The sequence below is a fragment of the Mustela putorius genome, unplaced genomic scaffold (genome assembly GCF_011764305.1).
Source record: "Mustela putorius furo isolate JIRA1106 unplaced genomic scaffold, ASM1176430v1.1 tig00000407_pilon_pilon_pilon, whole genome shotgun sequence".
In the NCBI taxonomy this organism is placed as follows: domain Eukaryota; kingdom Metazoa; phylum Chordata; class Mammalia; order Carnivora; family Mustelidae; genus Mustela; species Mustela putorius.
In genome coordinates this window covers 8,381,032-8,397,377 of record NW_025421373.1, presented here as the reverse complement: position 1 = coordinate 8,397,377, position 16,346 = coordinate 8,381,032, and the positions used below count along the sequence as shown (strand labels likewise).

The 16,346-nt window shown below is 43.7% G+C and overlaps 1 protein-coding gene across 7 annotated transcripts in view; it reads right to left on the bottom strand.

Annotated features, from left to right (window-relative positions):
• Window positions 1–780: 780 nt before the first annotated feature.
• Window positions 781–16,346, bottom strand: part of RAI14 (retinoic acid induced 14) — a 144,483-nt gene continuing 128,917 nt past the window's right edge. For 5 of the 7 annotated variants that reach the window (XM_013052040.2, XM_004738048.3, XM_045079458.1 and 2 more), the window contains 7 exons: window positions 15,380–15,466; window positions 12,895–12,952; window positions 9,852–9,970; window positions 7,650–9,185; window positions 6,384–6,533; window positions 3,278–3,343; window positions 781–2,690 (listed from right to left, as the gene is read on the bottom strand). In XM_013052040.2, the coding sequence (XP_012907494.1) occupies window positions 2,613–2,690; window positions 3,278–3,343; window positions 6,384–6,533; window positions 7,650–9,185; window positions 9,852–9,970; window positions 12,895–12,952; window positions 15,380–15,466 (2,094 nt within the window). In that variant the 3' untranslated portion in view covers window positions 781–2,612. The remainder of the gene's footprint in view (window positions 2,691–3,277; window positions 3,344–6,383; window positions 6,534–7,649; window positions 9,186–9,851; window positions 9,971–12,894; window positions 12,953–15,379; window positions 15,467–16,346) is intronic. The other 2 variants (XM_004738050.3, XM_004738052.3) reach the window with 1 other exon arrangement.

Below are 16,346 nucleotides of genomic sequence, written 5' to 3'. Positions count from 1 at the left end.
TATGATAAAGAACGTTATCTGCTTAAATAATTGCACCCATTTCATTGTCATTTGGGTTTTGTTTTTTTAAGATTTATTTATCTATTTTTAGAGTGGGGGAGAGACAGAGGGAGAAAATCTCTCAAGCAGACTGCCCGCTGAGCAGAGAGCCTGCTGTAGGGCTCCATCCCACAACCCATGAGATCATGAACTGAGCCAAAACCGGAGTCAGATGCCCCATCATTTGCTGTTTTAATTATGACTCAACCTGTGAGAATTCACCCTAAAGAGTTCTCTAAGAAATGAATTATCCTTGTGATAGTTGATAGCAGGTATTTGGCTTTTTTTTTTTTTTTTTTTTTTTTTTTTTAGCATGTGTATGTATTGCCTTTTCCAAAAAGGAAAAGGAAAGAAGAGAAAAAAAACAATCTAGCAGAAGCTTTTGAATGATTACAAAGACTGCAGACACCCGAGAGGCAGTTTTGAACTGAAGAGCCATGAGACAGCTGTGCACTAGGGGCTGAGCTTGGGGCCGAGGTGCTAATCACTGGACCTAAAATAAGGGTCCTCCTGGGTTATCTGGGTGGGCGCCATGTAATCAGAGGGGTTGTCTAAAGTGGACAGGGGAGTCCAAGTCCGAGATTAAAGATGCTACGTCATGGCAGGGAGGTGACAGAGGACCACTGCTTGCCACAGCTTGTGACTCGGTTAAAAAACACCATCACACCCCAGCGCTACTGACCCACTCCTCGGGAGCCACATACATATGCTCATGAATGCACCAAAACTCAACAACAGAGATGCAAAATGAAACAAAGTTTATTTTCTGCAATACCTTCTGTAAATTACAAAGGCAAAAATGCTAAAACTACAGTATATAACTTTTCAATATTTAACCGGAGTACTTATAATAAATATGCATCCTGAAACAAGATGAAAGGCTACACTTTGTCAGGCATCCTACAAAATGTCTCAAGTTTTATACTCTGCAGCATTTCTGCGCGGGGGCAGGAGCAGGGAGGGCTGCTTGTATTAAGGGCTGTGACAAAAAGTCCTTTTCACATTTCTTTGGAGCATTTTCGAAACGGCTGAACTATAAACAACTTCAGAAAAGCAACACCAAGCTTGAAAGCCATTTCTGCTTTGCTGTCCTTGGTCCTCGTCCAATAGAGATGAACATATCTTCCCCAACAGCCGAGCACCCTGTGCGCCCAGGCGGCCCTACGGTGCGTGGGGCCCTGTCAGGCCAGGCCTCTGCCCCTTCAGTTACACACGTCGGAGCGGTCTGTGCTTAGCCGACATCCCTCCTTAACAAAATGCCATAAGGAAGCTGCAGGCAAGTTTAAACACTTTTAACCTGAAAGTAAAGTGAACAGAAATATGCCCCCACAAACACCTTTGCTCTGCACCATCATGTGTACCGTATGGGGATTCTCAGTGTCAACACTGGAAAAGAAATCGGTACTAACAGTCCCTCCCAGGATCGTTTATGGGCGCTGGTAATGCTGGGGCATTCAAAGATTCGGGGTAAAAGGGAAGGTTTACCGTATTCAGAAATGTGCTACAGTTCTAAGGACACAATGGCAGAAAGTCTAGGGATACCGGTGGCAGCTCACGTAGAGGTTGGAATAGGAATAAATACATAACCACCCCTGGCTATAGCGGAAAACTCTGAAGAAAGAGTTAGGCTTTTAAAAAAGTTGCAAGCACGGTTACCTAAAAATACTTTGTTAATACAGTCTAATGTAGATTTTGCTTATTTGGGGGTTTAGCTATGAAAACATCTTTAAGAGCCAATAAAAATATTGTAGAGAAAAAAACAACACTTTTAAAAAATTGAGGTTATGAACCATGAGGCATTTCATTTGTCTGTAAACACGCAGTTTACTGTCCCTTGTTGAAACACCAATGTCTGGATTCCTGAGCTTCACGGATAACAGCAGGAGGCCAGTTTGCATAGAAAATCTGCAATATGTCAACAATTTGCTTAAAAAGAACTTCTCAGGGCAATCGGCTTTTGTCTTTCAGCTTCAGATTTGAGTGAACAGGGCTCACCACACCGTGGGGCCTGGGACCGAGGAGCAGCAAGCAACGTGATGAGCTTTCTAAGGCAGATGGGGGGAACGACGGAATAAGTTTTAGAATCCACAGGATATCATGATAAAGGCTCTTCAGCCTGCATGCCACAGAACTAGAGCCAGACTAATTGGATCGGAAGCTGAATCGTGTTTTAGGATTGGAAACCAAAGGCAAGAAGAGCCCCCCAGTGCTGAACACCCCGGCTTGAGTGCGGGAACGAAAGCAACCAAGGCCGTCCGCTGGCCAGCCACTGACGGGGGCGCCCACCGGCCAGCACCAGGACCAGACCCCCGGGTGTGGCTGACCCCAGCTCCGGAATCTGAAGGGCTAACACCGTGTGTCACCTGTGCTGCTCTGAAGTCTCTAAGCAGTTCGGAGGACAATCTTCCCCGGGGCCTCAGAAAGTCTTCAGAAAGCTGCCTTTGGAAAGGGAAAAAGCTCTGCGAGGCTGCGGGGCAGAGCACGAGTGAGGGCAATGGCAGTGGTTGCCAACAACTCCAGATCTAACACAAAGATGGACAACAAGGGGGCAGTGTCCTGCCAAGGAATCCATTTTACTTCTTCTGGGACTGGTTTTTACACATGGTAAGGATTTGCTTCAGTACTTTCTGGACATCTTCATCCATCTGGCCCTAGGAAATGCAACCAAAAGACAATCATTAGAATCGAAGTTGAGTCCTGGCAGTCTCCCCGAGGGAATGAGATGGCTGGCTGAGATGAAGCCCTTGGCTTTCCCCCAGATCATCCAAATCCAAAGGAATGTTAGTCCTATCACTTCCCACATTTCTGTGTGGGACTGAGAGAAAGAGGGCCCTGTGCTTTTCCCTCTGGAGGCTGATGAGGCTGGATCTACCAGACCCACCAGCAAAAGGTTTCTGGGTCTCAGTTGCAAATGTAAGCCCAGCTAGCCAAGCCGCCTAGAGTCATGGGGGTGAGAGCGTGCTGACGGCTGTGAGAATACAGGTGGGCCTGAAAACGAAGCCTGGGCTGCTGCTCCTGGTGGGGGTAACAGCCCCTTCCTCCTCCATTTCTCAACAAATGCTGAGGCTACTTTCCAACAATGGCGTCGGGCTCCCGACAAAATCCAAAGCAAAGCAATGAGCTTTTTAAAACTTCTCAATGTAAACGATTCCCCCCTAATTTTCATTTGTTCTACTAGGTGAATGACAGGAGTCTGGGTGACATCTGCTCTGGTGTTTCTTTAGGATATTCAGCATACCTGCACAGCATACAGAAGATGCATTCTGTAAACAGATATGACCTCCTGGTGTTGTTTCTTACATTCCTGGGAAGAGACAATGTGACAGTGTTAAGAGCTTAGGAGACCGGTAAAGAACAAAACCAAATACCTATGAGAAAACTGTGGCCAAATGCTACCCAAAATTACTTCCTTCAGCAAATGCTAGCATATGAGGCTTTTAAAACCGTTGTGGGCTCACTGGGTTGTATATTTCTGAATACCTATCGCTATTCTCGGGGAAACATTTGCTGATATTCTTCAAGGGGGACGAATCCACCTATTTCATATTTTGGCATGTCAACCTTAGAAGAAAATCTATGAAAAAGCAGTTGTTACGTAATTCCACCTTTGTTGCAAAAAATATATGTATACATACTTATGCAAATACACAGTCACATTCACACAAAGTAAATGGTGCAAAGAAACTATCAAATGCAAAAGGGAACCATCTCTGAGTGGTTGGATTATGGACCATTTTTATTTATAGAAACTTTTCCAGAGTCTTCTGTATTTTCCAACTTTTCCACAATAACCAAATATTTATTAATTTTAAAAATCTGTTCTTTTGAAAGGAGCTACTGTTCTTTCCCTATACAGCCAATCATAGAGTCCCCCAGGGAGCTCAGTTACTCAGCTGTCGGTATACTGGTGTACCCCGGAAACCAACAGGGTGGTGGCACCAGTCTCAGCCGGTTCCTCAGTACAGCTGTTCATGCTTGTTTCTCCTGGTTGAGCTATTGTTCCAATTCCTCTCAGTAACCGTTTCAAGAATCTTCACTCGCCTCTGAACTTTTCTGAGGAGATGGTTTTCCATGACGAAAACTGAGACTATCATCTACAAATTACTTCCAAAGTCTACAAAAGCCCATCAGTACCCTTCTCACCTCCTTCCCACGAGTGTCGGAATATGAGGTGTCCTTCCTATTCGAGGAGAACCTTGGAAACCTCAGTCCTTTGATGGTCACGCCATTAGAAGGTGGGCTTAGGACCTTCCTCTGTGTCATTTCCTCTCAGCTTTTAGATACCTCCACTCAATCATTTAAAACTTCGTCTTCTGATCACCATCCTCCTTTCCATCCTTGTTTCTGTCATCATTTGGGTGACTGCGATATCCACATGCCTGAGCCCCAAACACCTCGGTCTCTCAGTTTCCTCAACGTCCACCTCAATGACTTGCTCCTCCTCCTTGCAGCCATGCACTCTCAAGGTCACAGCCCTGTCTCTGTCATTGCCTCTGAAATCTTGAAAGAGAGCACCTCACCCTCTGGTCACCAGATCCTTTCTTTCTAGCAAATCTACTTTAGGCTTCCCCTGCCTCCTGCTATGGTTCTTCAGCCCCGTCAGATACTTGGCCCCTTGGTCACTTTTCTAGGCAGCCCACTGAGGTTCAGATTCCATCCATCACTCCACTGGGACTGTCCCTGCCGAGGCTGCCAAGGGCCATCTAAATGCCACATCCCATTCCTTGCTGCCTCGTACCTATCCCTTCGAGACTCAGCACAAGCATCACATCCTACAGGAAGCTTTTCGAGACATTTCCTCTGTATGCCCGGAGCATGCTGGTCTTCTCTCTACCAGTGGAGGCTGACCACACTGAGAATATGGAAAGTTCACTGAGTATAAACTCGGTGAAGGCGGGAACTGTGTCATATTCACTTTTAGATCATTGGCGCCATACATTAAAGGTGTTGAAAATTGTAAAAACGATTGTATGAACCATCAGCATTTTGTCTACAAGTCTTAAAACCACTTCATCAGAAAAATGACCTGCGGAACCCAACAGGGAGCCTCTTCCCCTCCCCTGATCGCTCCTTCACTGCTAGAGCTGATAACACAAAAAAGCTGGTTTTGTACTCTGGCCAGCCAGCGTTAAGGATTGCAGAAACCTGAATTCACCAGTATCAAGTCTGTACTGAAGAAATCCTACATCCCAGGTCCCGCCTGTCAACAAAACTAGTGATAGTCCACGACAGATGAACCCTTGGCTTCACGTGGAAAAGGTAACATCTCATGTCAACTAAAACCTTAAATGCAAGGGGAGGTGAAATGGTGGCCCTCCAAAGATATCCACGCACCAATGCCCGGAACTTGTGGAATATTACTTCCACAGGAACCTTGCTGTTCTGATTAAGTTAAGGATCTTGAGATGGAGGAAAAGTTTATACTGACTATCCAGGTATCACTTAAGTGTAATCACAAGAGTCCTTATAAGAGAGAAGGACTGGGAGATGGGAGGGCAGAGCCAGAGGTGGAGTGATATGCTTTGAACTGGAGGTAGGACCCATGAGCCAAGGAATTTGGGTATCCTCTAAAAGCTAGTGAAGGCAAGGAAATGGATTCTCCCCTAGAGTTTCTAGAAGGAACCAACCTTGCTGGTACCTTGCCTTTAGTGAAATAGATTTCATACTTATCTCCAGAATTTTTTTTTTAAAGATTTTTATTCATTTGAGAGAGAGAGAGAGAGAGAGAGAAGGAGCGTGAGCAAGCGCGATGCGGGGGAGGGGAAAGAGCAGAGGCGGAGGGGAGAGGGATAAGGGCACTCTGCTGAGCACAGAGCTCCACGCAGCTCCAGCCCAGGCTCCTGCGATCACTACCTGAACCGAAAACCAAAAGTGACACTTAACTGACTGAACCACTCAGGCACCCCGGGTCTCCAGAATCTTAAGAGCACAGATTCTTGTTTTAAACCAGGTTTGTGCTGGTCTGTTCCAATAGCCATGGGAAATAAATACAGATATGAGAGGACTTTCCCAGGTCAAACAAGGAGAGGGGCCAAGCAGCAGCTTCAGGTGCACAGACACACACCCATCAGAGGTCCCGGCCCCTAGTAAGTTCTTGCTGCTGCCGGACACTGTGGTAGAAAGCCGGAGTGGGGGGCACAATCCGTGGATGTGTAACCATGAGGCCTGAGCCACGGTCCTGCCAATTCCTCTCTTAGAGATAGAGGTGACTCACCTTGTTGCAGGTGATGCCTGGGACTCTTCTCCCCCAGCCCAGATGAGCAGGTGACATAATCTGCCTGGCCTGGCCAGCCATCCCCTGCCCTCCCACCCCCACCGCAGGCAGCGGAGAGAAGCCCACTCACAGCCAGCTGGTTCTGGAGCTGTTTGACCTGCTGCTGCAGTGCCTCGAGCTGCTGACTCTGCCTCTTGGACGAGCTCGCGGAGTAGGAGAGCTGCGAGAGGCTGTTCAGGGCCTCCTTCAACTTAGTGACTTCCTTTGACATCTCACTGATCTGGCGAGAAAGGAAAACTATCAATAGGCAAGAAAGGGCCTGCCGAAGCAAAATTCCAGAGAGTTCTAAGCCTTCAACAATGGCCTCTTGTTGGCCTCTGGGCCAACAAGACTTTGGAAGAGTTTCTTTTTTATTTTTTAAGGAAAGTCCATAAAGTGAAATCGGTAACAAAATCAGCAACCTCACATGGCCCTCTAAGGCCATTCTATTCAAATAAGGGCCCAGATTAAATGTGTACTTTGAGGCATGAGGGTAACAAACGCTAAGGCACTCATTTCCTTTTTTACTCTGGAAGGGGGTATTGTTGAAAAAAGAAATCAGAACCAGGAATGTTGGGCATTCTTTATTTGGAGACAGCTATGTCTTGCTCAGTAGCACTGACACAGGCAGTCAGGAAGCAGTTCCGGGAACCCTGATTTCTCTGGGCATCTTGCTTCAAAGTAGTCACAACTCCTCCCTGCAACCCGGCCTCTGCCTTCTGACTCCCTGACCCCTTGGCCTTGGAAGCTCTTTTTGAAATCTTCATTGTATTAAAGGAATAAATGACCCCCAGTGCTCTGACCAGTGCCCCCCAGAACACCTGACCCCGGGATGCAGAGGGCATTCAGGCTCCGCCCTCTTTCCCGAGCCCCCCTTTGTTTTCCTCCTTCGTCCAAGCCACACCCAGCCAGTGTCTAATCACCTGCTCCCCACACACCCCCTCCTGTCCACCTTTGCCAGGGGGAGCCAAGCAGGACAGTTCTTCCACTGACTCAGGAAAGCTCCCGGGGCTTAGGGAAGCAGGATGAAGTCTGGGAGTATTTGGGTTTCCTTATCATGGAAGAATCTGTCTGGATTCCATGAGCCCTGCCACTAGGCAAAGTTTCTGTAAAATCATTTTAAAAGAGAAAATAGGTGCCACATAGGTGAAAAAGGCTTTAAGGAGACTGACAGATGACTCACTTTTTTAAATAGAAATGTCCAACCTACTACTCTTAATGTGGTCATGGGGACAGAGGGAGTCACGTGGAGAGCTTTTGTGCCTTCACAACAGGTCTGTGCTAACCAACGCTAAAAACATTAACCACAGTAAAGGCCTGCTAACTAGAAACGCAACAGCAATGGAAGCCCACCAACCTTCTTGTCTTTATCCTCCTCCAGTCTGGAAGAGCTCTCCGACTGTCTCTTCCTTTCTGCCAGCTCTTCCTGAGCGTCCTGGAGCTGTTGCCGGAGTTCATCCGCTTCCTGCTCTTTGGCCTTTAGGAGAGCCTGAATATTCTCCTTTTCCCTTTTCGTTTGTGACACCTCGCTTCTCGTCTGCGTGAGCTCCAAATGGGCCTTCTCTTTTTCTTTTACCGAATCCTTCAATTTTGAGGCCAACACACTCACCTCGCCTTCTAACGACGACTGCAGCTTTGCGTAGGCGGACCTGGGCACCATGGCGTCTGTCATGGCGGCCTTCTCTTCCAGGAGCTGCTTCTCCAGCCTTGCCACCTCTCCTTCCTTGCTGGCAAGGTGCTCTTTAAGACTGCTGATTTTTTCCTCCATCTCTTTGGCCGTTGCCCGCAGTGTGGTTATCACTTGCAAATGTTCCGTGATGGACACAGAGTTCTCTTTCTGGGCGTCCACGAGCTGTTTGAGCTGGGTCAACTCATGCAACACCTTTGAGTACTGAGACTTCATTTCGGATAGCGCCTCTTCCGCCTTAGCTCTAGATACGTTCGTCACGTGCAGCAGTTTCTCATGCTCCGCTTTATGGATATAGTCGGCCGTCACGTCTTCTAGAGACTTCCTCTTCCTGTAATCCTCCAGCTCGGCCTGGGCTTCTTTGTACAGCTGGGACAGCTCGCTCACCTGTTTGTTGAGTTCATCTATCATCCTGTTCATGGCCTCTTTCATGTCCCCGGCTTCGTCGCTAGCGTCTTGGGTGACCTGACTCTTCAGGGCATCTTTTAATTTCATGATTTCTTCTTGGGCCTCTTGGTACTTCTCAAACAAAAATGCTTTCTCCTTATTCATGTTCTCAATAACAGAGCAGTATGAGCTTTTCATTTCCTCGTACTCTTCTATAGGAGGCTTAATAACCATATCTTTCTCCCTCTCTACAAGTTTTTCTTCCAACTCTCTCACCTTCTCTTTATTTCTTTCACTTTCTTCCACCGCATTCTGGAGGTCCTGCTTTAGCACGTCTATTTCCTCCTCGGTGATCCTCAGTTCCCGGAGACGCGAATAACTGTCCACGCTTTCAGGCGAGACGAGGCCCAGTTTCATCTGCTTCTGCACGTTGAGGACTTCCTTCATGGCCTCCTCATACTTGCTCTGGGTTTCTTTCAGTTTCTGGCTGAGGTCAGAGCCGTTCTCGGAAATCTCCGCACTGTTGATGCACACCGATTCGGCCCTTCTGGACCGGAGCTCGGCCTGGAGCTGCTGCTTCTCTGCTTCGGAGCTCTCCAGTCTCTTCTGCAGGTCCTGCAGGATCTCTTGTAGTTGCTGAATTCGGCCATCGCCGTCGAGAGTGGATCTACTCGCAGACTGTGGTAAGACAGGGGGAGATGATTTGGAGTCTGAGAGAGAGGTGTCACTGGGTTTGCCCAGGGGTGGGGCCAGGTCCATCTGAGTGGAATGGTAGGAGTCAAAGCTCACGTCGGCTTCTGCCTCCTTGGGTGATTTGGCCTGGGAAAAAAGGCAAGAAGGGAATGGCACCAAAGATGAAGTCAGGTGAGCAAGCAATGGGAAGGAGAGAACAAATCCAGAGCTTCTGTATGGGAGAATCGCAGGGTCCCTTTTGTACTTGTGCCCCATGACAAAATACTGTCCAGGACATGAGAGGCAGATTAATGACACGAAGCTTATTCTGTCCTCTAATTAGGACCGCTGATGTGTGCCACTTTCGAAACACAAGATTTGTGTTGGTTCTAAAGCCTCTGACTCATAATTTTTCCTTTGCTTCTCATATTATTGCAGTTACCAAAAGGGGAGATGGGCACAAGTACAGCTTGTTCTTACTGAAGATCTTAAATCCGCTAAATGATCAGCTCTACTACATGAATGGGTAATTACACGTGCACTAGCACACATATACATGTATGTCATCTATAACAGACTAAGTATATAATCATATGTAATTGACCAATTTAGCAATTTACAGAAAGGGAGTTAATGAATACCTCTTCTTTCAACATAGACATAATTTGAAACTATAAAATACTTGAGGCTAACTATATTTAAAAAAAGAAGAAACTTTCGGAGATGTTTAAAACAAAGTATCATCTGACTAACCTGAAAAAAAACCATAGTCTGACCCTACAAAGAGTCCGTGGTAGCAGTCTCTGTGCCCACCTGTAATTTATCCTGTAATTCCTTATTGTGCAAGGTAAGAGAAGCGACTTTTGCTTGCAACAGGGCAAGAAGATCTTGTTGGTCAGCTTCAGAACTTACATCCAATAAGCTATCAGCACCTTGGAAAAGTGAAAAGCAATTTACAATAATATTTTAAAAAATCAAACCAGTCTTTCTCTGACCTTTAACCAAGTGGCTTTCTACCTAATCCAGGGCTTCTTCCTGGTCCTGACGATGAATGAAAGCCCCTAGCTTGCAGGTAAATGAACAGCAATTCTCAGGTCCTGGGCTTTCCTTCCTGGGGTCTTCCCAGCACAGGACCAGATGCCTGGAGACATCATAAGCTCATCTGAAAACTGATGGGATTTGCTCATACATTTTCCATTCACCTGATTAAGTGTCATATCTGGGTTGTTTTTTGTTCCTCCCATGCCTAGTAAGTCCCATTTCTGTGAATCCTTTCAGAAATGTCCTGGTTCACTTTTTATCCCTACCACTGTTCCTCTAGTTCAAACTTTATCACTGGCTCAAAAACCCTGCAAACAGCCCAGAAACAAAGCACGCACACGCTCTCGCGTGTCCCCCTACCCAATAGTAAAAATAGAGCCTTGCCCAGGCTAATCTTCCTGAAACATGCTTTGATAGGGTTAGTCCTGTGGTTCAAGTGCTTTAATCACTCTCTCTCTCCAGAATTGATCTCCAGACTCCTTCCTCTGGGTTAATGTCTCCATCATCTGGTGCCAGCGTACTTTTTCAGGCGTATGGCCCATGATCTCTAAAAACACATCTTCCTCAGATTCCAACTTTCCATCATCCCCCTCTAGATTCTCAACACAAGGTTGCTGTGTAATTCTTCCTGCAGATGACTGCCCCTGCAGCATCTCTTGTTGGCAAGGTCACTTGTAGGCATCTTTCAGGACCCACGTCAAACTTTGCCTCTTCCTCACAGCATTGGATGACCCGATGACTGGGGGCCCCACCATGAAATGGTCTGCTCTGAATCCCACAATCCTACTCTTGGTAGGATTTTTTTTTTTACATCCTCGTGATTATCATGCTGAAATGGCATCCAAAGCTATGCTACTCAACGTGGCTCACTGAGACAAAAACCTTGTTCCAGAATGTCATTCAGCACACCGCTTCCTTCATGCAGTGTTCCTATGGGGGAGAAGAAAAGACTACTGGACAAAACAGTGTGCTTAGCAGTATCGCTGGATGGCTTTCTGGTGCAAACTCCTTACTTCCTGTAGACTGGCAACAGTTAACAGACCACCGTCTGAACGGCACTGACCTCCATTCTTCACTGTTATTTTATTATTTTCTCACAGCCATTTAATCCAAAGATGAAAAATTTAATCTTAATTTGGAAGGACGCAAAAAGACATTTCTTCCTAGAAATGCTTACTTCAACGTCTGGTGCCTAAACCACAGCTTTATTAAAGAGTCTCCTTGACATAATGTATGGTGAGTTTAGAATAAACCAGAGGACTGAGAACATGACAGTAATTCTAAGCTACAGAAAGTACTTCTCAAATACAAAGGAGGAGCGTGTGGGTGACTCGTTGGTTGAGTGTCTAACTCTTGGCTTCAGCTCAGGTCGTGATCTCAGGGTCCTAAGATTGAGCCCTGCCATCGGGCTCCGGGCTCAACAGGAAGTCTCCTTGAGATTCTCTCCCCCCCGCCCCTCCCCCTGCTTGCATACACATACTCTCTAAAATAATGTTTTTAAGATTTTATTTATTTGAGAGAGAGAGAGGTGAGAGACAGCATGAGAGGGGAGAAGGTCAGATGGAGTAGATTCCCCGTGGAGCTGGGAGCCTAATGCAGGACTCGATCCCAGGACTCCGGGACTACAACCTGAGCCAAAGGCAGTCGCCCAACCAACTGAGCCACCCAGGTGCCCTAAAATAAATTAAAATAAATAAAATAAAATAAAATAAAATAAAATGGGTGGTTTTTAAAGAATAGAATGTAACAAGTATTCAGTTAACATGGATCAGTGCCAGGATGGGTATTTCTAAATTCTGTAAGCTAAAAGTGCCAAACACATGAAATGCATAATAGGGTTAAGAAAGTGAATGCTGCAGCCAAAGGAGATTTTGAAATCCTTTACATGACATTTTAAATGGTCTCTGGGGATACTGCACTATATTCTTGGAGAGTAAACCCCTGGGATGGACTCTTAAGGCAATGAATTAAACCCTGTCTTGGTGACGAGAGTATGACTGTGTGTGAATTCATTAACACTGTGTCTTTGCATATATCTATTTAAAAACTAAAGTAGGAAAGTTAGACCGTGAAGCCATGGAGGGGCTCAGCTGGCTCTCCCTTCAGTAGATAACCTACTGCCTAGTGGCAAGGAGTGCTGCAAAACAGTGTTTTATTTAAAATGTGGGGGGGGGGGTGCCTGGGTGACTCAGTCTGATAAGCGAGGGACTCTTGGTTTGCGCATATAGGTCATGATCTCAGGATCATGGGACTGAGCCCCAGGTTGGGTTCTGCATTCAGGGGGAAGTCTGCTTGAATATTCTCTCCCTCTGCACCCCCACTTGCGTATGCACACACTCTCTCTCTAAAATAAATACGCAAATCTTTAAAATAAAATAAAACGCGTAAAAGAGAATACCCAGGCTATTGTAATTTCAGAGCTGATTTTGTAATACACAAATAACCGTATCTGGCAGCAGGTCTAATAACTGCCAATAGTTCTAGTAAAGAGACAGTAAATGATATTTCCAGATACCCACAGTAACTGTAAGGTGACATGACATTATCTGTGAAGTCTCTTGTTGGAGAGATGGACAAATGAAAACGGATATATATTTTTTCACATCCACTCTTAGAGACTCCTTAAAATCCAGGTGAAAGCCTCCAGAAGTAGAGAAAGTGTCAGTCTGTGTAGTATCGGCAGCTGTGGGCTGGGAGGCACCCCAGGGTTCTCCGACCTTCCTGCACTCCCTCCCGGCTTGCCCTTTGCTCTCTTTAAACAGCCATGGGCTACAGACCTGTCAAAGAAACAGAAACAGCTGCCCCTTCATCTTACCTGTAGTGCTGTCACTTAGTCTGTCTTTGTTCCCCCGTATAGAACTGATCTCAGCCTGCTGGAACACAAAAATAACTTAAAAGAATATTCCTGACTGCAGTATTCCACAAGAGAAGCAAGCAAATACTCCTCCCTGAGTTGACACAGAACAGTTACCCTTCTAGAAAAAGTGAGAAAATCCCCAGGAAAGAAAATACTTTAAAATATAAGTGAATAAAAGTGACAATTATCTACTGAGATATGATCTCTAAAATGTTAGGTTCCAGAGTTTATACTCTCAAAATATTTTTCGGAAATTTCACTTAATAAGTATAATACAAATATCTTTTAATAATATTATAATAACTTTATATCTGTGCCCTAAAACTTGAGATGGCAAATATTACTTTCATAATAAAGTCAAATACAAGTTTCACCTGTCTGGGTAATACATTGAATAAAATACATTACAAGTATTTTTTTAGCTTTACTTTTTTAATAAATTAACTGCTATTAGTTTATGATTATTAATATTTCTAAGAGAAATTGGAGTAAGTAAGAAATTGTCGGGGAAGATAAACGTAATTTTATAAGGGAATAAAAAGTTTTACAGTCATGGATTGGCAATCCCCTGAAGATTTCCTCTAAACTTTTACCCCTGAATATCTGTTCTGGTAAATACATTGCAAAAATCCTTGCAACTTCAAAGCCAGGCTTTCATTTCAAAACAAAATACAAGGAGTTGCCAGAAATTACTATGTTTCATTCCGATGAGCCATAGACCTGATAAGAGAGATAAGTTTTCAGCAAAGGAACTTCTGTGAAAGCCGAAATGCTAAAAATAAAGTGGCTCATTTTTGGCAAGCACTTATCTTTGCAAAAAGCTGTCTTTTCACTTTATAAAAATAGATGTTTAATTTTTAACCACCTTAAGGTACAATAAACGGCATCCACTTAAAGTTTACGGTGTGAGGAGTTCTGGTAGATACACACCCATGGAGCCAGCACCGTAATCGAGACACAGAATGTTTCCATCAACTCTACAAGTTTTCTCCTGCTCCAACACAGCCAGTCCCTGCCCACCTATCCCCAGGCAACCGCCGCTCGCCTTTTAGCATGATCGAGAATTCCTGTAAACGGAATGTCATGGGTATGAATTTGTGTCAGGCTTCTTTCAATCAGCACGATGACTTTCAGATTCACCTACATTGCTGCGGGGACAGCTCTGCATTTTTTTATGGTTAGGCAATAATTAATCATATGGACGTATCTCATTATCCTCAACCTCTCGCTTGCTGACAGATATCTGGATTGTTTCTAGTTTTGGGATATGCGAATAAAGCTAATACAAACATTTGTGTATATAATTTTTTGAGATACACATTTTAATTTCTCTTGGCTAAACATCGATGAGTGGACGGTTAGATCATATGTTAGGTGTGTGATCAACTTTTAAACTGTCAGTTTCCCGATTTTGCCACTTTACATTCCTACCAACAGAGTAGGACAATTCTAGGTTCTTCCACATCATCACCAACATCTGTTATTTTTAAACTTTAGCCATTCTAAATGGTGTTGCTTTTTATCTTTTGTGTGTGTGCGGGGGGGTGGGGAGGTGGCAGCTAAAGAAATGAGTCTTTTTACACTCTACTTCTGAAAATTGTAATTTGTGATACTGTTCTTTGGAATGAGTTGCATCCTTTGAGCCATAATTACATTAGAAGATAGCAGGGTACTAATTGTAAGAACATAACTCTCTTTCCTTTCCTTGCATAGATATTCATCTTAAGAATTTATTTCTTATAGAAATAAGAGTTTATAAACTCTAAAAAAGAATTTATAAACTCGAAAGTGGGGGAAATGTCAGATTGACAGAATCTTTTTCAAATTGTTGTGCATCCAAGTTCAAAGAAAATCCATCTTTAGTGATTCTTAGATGGGGGAAAGCAATATACAATGATACCACTGCAATTTCATTTTAACAATTACAAATTTTATTTTCTTTCCAAGTGTAATTTCCTAGTGACGGTTAGGTAAACAGATAGTAAATTGAAATATCCTCCCACTTCTAAAAATACTTTCCAAGAGCAAATGTGGAGAATCAGGTAGAATGGATTTTCTAAAATTAATGCACATTAATTAAAAAAACAATTAAAAATATATGATTACTTGTCAGTAAGACATGAGAGAATAATCAACAGGTTTTTCTTTTTTGATTGGCATTATATCAACTAGATTTAGTAAGAAGACGGGCTATCAGTTTTTATCTTTGTCCCTTTTTCTAAAAGGAAGAAAATTAGTTATTACTTAATTAATGTAATTTATTCATTCTTTTCTTTCTGTGTGGATCCCAGACCAGGAGAAATAATTAGTGTGGTGCTTTATGATGAAAAGGTGGTGAACCAATTGCTGGGAAGTCTATTCTGTTTTGCCCAATGCGTACCACTTAAATCCATCTATTCTGTATCTTAAGATTCAAAATTAATTGGACACAGAAGGGAATTACCTTGAAGGGTGGTTCGGCAAAAAACACGGCTTCCTTTCCCGAAAGTGGTGTTGAAGTTATTGATCTTGGGGAAGACACATCACTTAACTTAAAAAACAAAATGAAAATCACAGATAAAGAATGCTTCTTCAAGGTCTTTTCTTCTCCAGTGCCACGGAATTCACCTACTTAACCAATGCAAACAAATCTAACAGTAACTGTCCTTAGTCTCAATGAATTCATGGGTATTTTCAACTTAATGCAGCCCCTCAAAAGACTTTCTGAAAGTTTGCAGAGTATAACTAAGTAACTCTGTTCCTTTAGACACAAGAAGCAGTTTTCAAAACCTATCAAACCTCTGTGGCATGTTGAAAATATTATCAGAGACTATGCTCACATAATTACTATAACTTATCAGAGGAGATATTCCTCTCAACTACTTGAGAGATTTCACAGACATTTGAGCTTCCTCCTCTAGGCAACAGTCACTATAAGCTCAGAAATGAGAGCCACTTTTAATATTAGCCAACTTTGCATGTAATTAGAAAGGCAAATATATTTTAGCAGAGTTTTAAGAAACCAACTAAAATTCATCTTCAGTTAACTGCCTCACCAGCCACCCATTCTCCCTGCCGTTATTTGAGCTATTAATGTGAGGTCCTAAAAGTAGACTGAGCTTCACCTAAGGAAGCAGTTTCTGTCATAAGATTTTGAGAAACTTCCCTGAGGCTTTTATTTATTTTTATTTTTTTTTCTTGAGGCTTTTAAAAAAAGACACTGTTCAATTCCTCAGCCTTGCAATAAATAAGAATCAACATTATTTCCCTACTAATAGTCAAAATCCTTTATACCGCTATCTGTGATTTAAAATCAGTATGGAAAACTTCAAATATGCATTTAAGAGTCAATTCTAAAACATTTCTTTTGGGCCTAAACACAAAATGACAAAAATCACAGCTTTTGGTTGTTGTTGGCTTAAGGTTTGTTC